This window comes from Xiphophorus maculatus, chromosome 18, assembly GCF_002775205.1.
Source record: "Xiphophorus maculatus strain JP 163 A chromosome 18, X_maculatus-5.0-male, whole genome shotgun sequence".
NCBI classification, from domain to species: Eukaryota; Metazoa; Chordata; class Actinopteri; order Cyprinodontiformes; family Poeciliidae; genus Xiphophorus; species Xiphophorus maculatus.
Genome location: NC_036460.1, coordinates 1,010,610 through 1,016,609, shown reverse-complemented (window position 1 = coordinate 1,016,609; position 6,000 = coordinate 1,010,610). Strand labels below are relative to the sequence as shown.

Here is a 6,000-nt window from a genome sequence, read left to right as displayed (position 1 = left end):
CCTCTGAGTCTTGTTGATGCATTTGGTTCCAAGCGACGGTCAGTATGAGACCGGGGAGTTCTGCTGGAGCAAAACATCTGCATCTCAACAGATGTTTCCATCCAAACTCCATGAAAATTTCTAACAAACTTTTAAAATGTCCCATAAAGAAGAAAAAAGAAAATGCTATTAATGCATGTTCCTCCTGGTTTGGGCGGAGTCAACCAGGTGACAGAGCGTGATGTCATCAGATGAAGTTTTGCCTCTGGTAAAACTCAGACCCACCTGAGGATGGAAACGTTCGCTTTATCAGATCGTATTTGTTAAATGTATCTCCATCTTTAGCGCGCCAACTTGGTTTTGGAAAAGTTAAAAAACCGCCTCAAGTGAGAGTAAAAACATTTTTGCAAATTTGAAGAAGTTATTTGGAATTTTGCTGTTTCCATCGACCTTTTTCTAGTGACTGATTGGTTTCTCTTCTTCAACTTCTGTTTAACAGCAGTTGGACAACAGATTAGTGGAGCATTAGTGCCACCATCTGGTAAGAAGTGTGGACCAAACGTCATAAAAAAGAAAAAAAGTTCAGTGTCTTAAAACTAGAATGTGTCCTGGCAGCCTTACGTCTTGAGTTTTTCTGAAATAGATGTAGCTTTGATTGTTTGTATCTGGTTGAGACACAAAGCAGAATAAGACTAAAACTAAATCCTCCCCCAGTGACGGAAAGAAAAACGAACTGATCACTGAATCCAGACTGGAGTCAGAAAAGTCCGTCATGATGATGAAATTAAAATTGTCAACATATAAAGTCTGCGGTTGGCATAAGTCTACCCACATTACAGACAATATACAGTAACTATACACTTTATTTACAAAGATACAATGTGCAGCTCAAACATGAGCATTTCACCATTTGATGCGCTGTAACATATTAGAGAATTGGCAAATTTGCTTCTGCAGTCCATTGACAGATTATAAAATAAATATAAAAAATGAAAGAACAAAACAGCCACTTTAAAAAAAACATCTCTTCTTTCTGTCCTCCATCTTCCTGCTTCACACACTCAGGTTCAATAAAGATCCTACACCCAACATTTAGTGATGTTAGTGTGGCCTATATGGATCTGGTGGCTTCTTGGTGCAGAAATGAAAGACAAGGAGCTCAATCTGGCATCAGTTGTTTTCTTTAATTCTCCATCTGCATTTCACACATGGGCACCGAGGTAAAGTCAGTCTCTGGCATGAAAGAAACTCCTCGACAGTGGAGAGCCTCATGGCTCTGAGGATTACCCATCATACAGTAACCAAAATAAAATCATTGAAAATTACAGTGATCGTATAGTGAATTTGGTTTACATCAAAGGAACAACCAGTGAGTGTCCTTTTTAAAGAAAGTAAAGCAATTAATCAAAATGCTCTGAGAAATAAAATAAAATGCTGACATTTTATTTACTAGATGTCATTTTTATATTTTAGCTTGTACAAACTTGCATCTTGGAACAATGCAAAAACATTAATTAACCATATCTTTATATAAAACTGTTAATATAAAACTGCCTTATATTAACCATCTGCTACAGAGATTTAGTAAAACATACCTGCATTTCACACATGGGCACCGAGGTAAAGTCAGTCTGGCAGGAAAGAAACTCCTGCAAGGAGGAGCCAGAATGTTACCGTGGGAAATTCCCGCCACACTTTCTCACGGACTAAACATTTCTATAACGCAACAAAAACAATCTAATAGCAAGACTAGCATAACATGGATTAATATTTCAATAATATGCGAAAACGAAAACCATAAACATATTTTATAAATAATATTTCTTTATCACATCGCAGAGACACGTTACCTCGACAGTGATCCTCATGGCTCTGAGGATTACCCATAATACCCCGCTCTTTCTAGGGTGAATGCAATACCCCGTTTTACCAGCAGATGGTGCATTTTAGCAGGATTTAACCTGAACCATTTTAACTATGTTACATTAGCAGCTCTCTGAAAGCAAGAGGCGCTTTGTGAATCATTTTTATCTCATTGAGGTGAAATTCTGGGGGAAAAAACCTAGAATTTCAGAGATTCTAAGAATGTTCCTAAAATGATGTTCTGACAGCTACTTTGTCTGTCAGGATTCTTTTTGAATGTGAGGCCTGGTGCATAAACCTGCTCTCCCAAAACACACAGTCTTCAAACACAGGGCCTGGAACTCCCTGTTATTAAGTTAACTCACACATGAGAATCTATGGCAATAAAATCATAACCATATGTTTCTCTTGGGTGTGAATTCTCATGTGGATGTTTAAACTCGCCTCTTGGTTAAACGTTTTTCCACAAACATTACAAAAAATATGAATTTTCATGTGTTTTTTTAAAGTTGACTTATCATTAAAGCTTTTCCCACATATGTCACAGCCAAAGGGTTTCTCTCCCGTGTGGATCCTGAAGTGTTTCTTTAAACTGGAGTTGTCATTAAATCCTTTCCCACAGACATCACAAACAAAGTGTTTCTGCCCTGTGTGCTTTCCCGTGTGCAGATTCAAGGTGGACTTTCGGCTAAATTTTTGCCCACAAACATCACAACCGAATGGTCTCTCCCCTGTGTGGGTTTTTGTATGCATATTTAAAGCTGACTTGGCACTGAATTTATGTCCACAAACATCACAGAAATAAGGTTTTTCTCCTGTGTGAATCCGGATGTGTTTGTTTAGAGACGACTTGATGCTGAATTTGTGTCCACAGACATCACAACCAAATGGTTTCTCTCCCGTGTGGACCCTTATGTGACTGATTAAAGTTGATTTAATGCTGAAACTTTGGCCACACAGATCACAGCTAAACGGTTTCTCTCCAGTGTGAACTCTCATGTGTTTGCAAAGATGACTTTTCTTGTCAAAACTTTTTCCACATTCATCACAGGGAAAATATTTCAGAACCTTACGGGCATTCTTTGGTGGCTCCACAGGTTCCTCCTCTCTAAATAATTTCCTTCCTGCTGAATGATCGGCCATGTGACTCTGAAGAGAGCGCTTGTTGTTAAACTGCTGGCCACATTCAGAGCAGCTCAGGGATCTGTTGACCCCTGAATCAGGAGTCCTGCTGTCCTTCCACTCATCATCACTGTCTTCAGTTTCAGACCCTGAGTCAGGCTGCTCCACACCATCATCCTCTCCATCATCAGTGACCTCAGACTCTGAAGAGTCGGCGGCATCTCTGGGAGTGTTCACATCTTCTGCATCTTCCTCTCCTTCAGTTGTTGCCTTCATCTGCTGAGCTGAGCTGCTGCTTGGCAGTTCTTCATCTTCTGTTTGATGAAGATGAGAGATCAGAGGTTCCTCTTCATCATCTTCGCTCTTTATGAGAACAGCAATGACTGGAGACCTGGAGGCATCAGCCTCCTCCTTCACGCTGAGCGGCTCCCCCTGCTGGCTGCTCCAGGGTTCCTCTTCTTCCTCCTTCATGTGGACGGGTTCTGGGTGGTTCTGGTCCAGATCAGGCCTCGGTTCTTCTTTAATCAGCAGAACCTGCTGAACATCTGCAGGGAACACAGAAACACTTTATGTACATAATGAACAACTGTCTCGCCTCTAAAACTTAGATCATCTGCAGCTCGTTTCTGAACATCAACAGCTTGCCATAGAGTCACATCAGATCCTCTCTGAGCTTCTTTAAAGAGACATAGGTCACCTCCTATGGCAAGCTGTGTTAACATTTAATAACAGAAGAAGAAATTCTCAACCAATTTTGAATAAATTATTCTTACAAGCTACAAAGAAATTTTCTATCTAAACGCTATTCCACCCAGAAAATCGTTCTAGATAATCTGATATCTATAACTTTAACTTTGAATCACAAAAAATTATTTCATTTGTCCAGGATTAATATCAAAATTAGATACGAGTGTATTCTAGATTAAGCAGCCTCCTTCCTCCTCATGATGCTGAATTTGTGTCCACTGACATCACATCCAAACGGTTTCTCTTCCGTGTGGACCCTTATGTGACATCACGACCTTTTACCGTAATGCAGGCGAGGATACATTTTATCAGTGAGCTAACTAGCAGCTCCCGGCCTGCAGCTCCCATCCCGGATGAAGAAGGTAAATCTCCAAACCTGATGTGTGCAGCCGATGTTCGGGGCTGAAAGCAGCATCCAGTATTTCGTGTCTCTGCTCCTCTGCTGCATCCAGTCGCTGTTTGACCTGCTGTCTCCACATCTCTGCTAGCTTTTCTCTCTCCAAACTTTCCTTTAACAGTTACTGAGCAGTTCCAGCTGAGCCTCAAACCGTTTCTCTTCTTTCCAGGGTTCACCAACTGCTGCTGTTTCTGTCTTACAGCTTTATTAACTCTCCCGCTGCTGCTCCGTGGACAGAAACCCGAGAAAACACGGAGGACGGCGCTCCAACTGCCGCCATTGTACCGGAGAGAAGCACGAGTCTGCGCACTGGGGTCAGAGGCTGGAGCCGCCAATCACGGAGTAGAACACCAGGAAGTCCCGCCCACACAGCGCATCAGCGAGACGTTAACATGTCCGCCATATTGGGAGGGTCATGAAAACAACTGTAGTAAGTAGAGAATCAGTCATTTTATCCGATTTAAAAGCCGTTTATAGTTTCTGTTTCATTATCAAATAGAGGATGACAGTTAGAGAATTATTCTGTCCTCTGAAACAATATTTTTCTGATCAGTCAGTTGACAGATTAGGAAATTAAAAGACGATATTAAAAAGATTTAATCTTACCCTGACTATATATATATATATATATATATATATATAAACCATTGTAATGGATAGTGAGCTATTTAAAATAAATTGCGTAAATAATTTAAATTTATAGACTATTTAAAGTAAATTATTCAAAGTGAATTTTCTAAATTAAGAATGTCGCAGATTGTTTATGGATGTTTGTCTGCTTTGATTAGCATTGTTGGTGGTTTTTATTTTGTTTTGTTTAATTTTATTTACACTTTGTAATGTTTTGGGGTTTTTTGTATGTAGCTCATGGGCTGCCATAGCTACTGAGGGCAGGCCCTATAAAAGCTGGTTTCATCTTTGTGCCAATGAATGACTTGAAATGTCCAGATGTTTGGCACAAAGAAATCAACACTGTTGAGCCTCCATGTGTTGCCAAAGACATTTTTTTAGTCATGTTTTCCTTAGAAACCAACACTGAGGCAAAGACTGCAGGCAATAAAATTCTGTAACTAGTCCCAGGTCAGGTCTGTGAGGTTTTTAGCGGGAACTAACGAGAAATAAACGATAAAGGCCAAGAGGAAAAACGATGAGGGACCAAGTCTGGTTGGTGTGAGTGTGAACATTTTGCAGGTATAAAGTGGTGAATAATGACTAAAATCAAACCGGCTTGTGAAAATCTGCCTTCAGGAAAAGGCTTGGAAATAAACAGTAGCATGAAACGGTGTCTAAATGTCCGTACAGCAGTAGTTTGAGTTTCATGCTGCCATAGAGCTACTGTTGGAATCTACACACATAAAATCCAGAATAACTACCTTCACTTATTGATCTGGAAATGATTAGATGGTTAGCATTATTTTAATTTAACCGACTTGTGTTTATTTGACCCTTAGCCGTCAGCCGTTAGCCTTAGCATGCAGTCGTTAGCCAGATTACTTCCAGATAATATATCAGTTAGTAATACTAATATATTATGTTAAAACAGAATTCATGACAAAGGGGATTCCTAAGTACAGTTTTCTTTATTGTGTTTAGTTATTTGACTAATGAATCGCTGCAGGCCTTGATTTGACCATCAGTGTGGTCAGGATAAAAAACGGGATGTTTACTACCTGAATAACGAGGTAGTTCCCGTCCATCAGTTTCTCTCAGCTGATCCATGACTGAGTTTTTCCAGACTCCTTTTTGGTTTTGGAAAGGTAATAAATTACTTTCTTCCCTCTACACATTCTGGGTAACGGCTGTCAGTAAAGAATAGGGATTATAATTGCTGGTGGAAAAGTTTAGGTCACTGTGGTGAGTCCGGTTAGAACTCCGAAGAAAACAGAGTCGCA

The 6,000-nt window shown here is 40.0% G+C and overlaps 1 protein-coding gene across 2 annotated transcripts; it reads right to left on the bottom strand.

Annotated features, from left to right (window-relative positions):
• Positions 1–1,120: 1,120 nt before the first annotated feature.
• Positions 1,121–4,484, bottom strand: LOC111611952 (zinc finger protein OZF-like). Of its 2 annotated transcripts, XR_002754314.1 has the most exons (3): positions 4,088–4,484; positions 1,830–3,509; positions 1,121–1,230 (listed from the first exon to the last, which is right to left on the bottom strand). XR_002754314.1 is itself a non-coding variant. In XM_023351024.1 (2 exons), exons 1-2 carry the CDS (start codon positions 4,188–4,190, stop codon positions 2,218–2,220), a joined length of 1,395 nt encoding a protein of 464 aa, XP_023206792.1. In that variant the 5' UTR covers positions 4,191–4,484; the 3' UTR covers positions 1,121–2,217. The 2 variants fall into 2 exon arrangements, 1 of the variants encoding a protein (XP_023206792.1); XM_023351024.1 differs by having other exon boundaries at positions 1,121–3,509.
• Between the last annotated feature and the right edge of the window lie 1,516 nt (positions 4,485–6,000).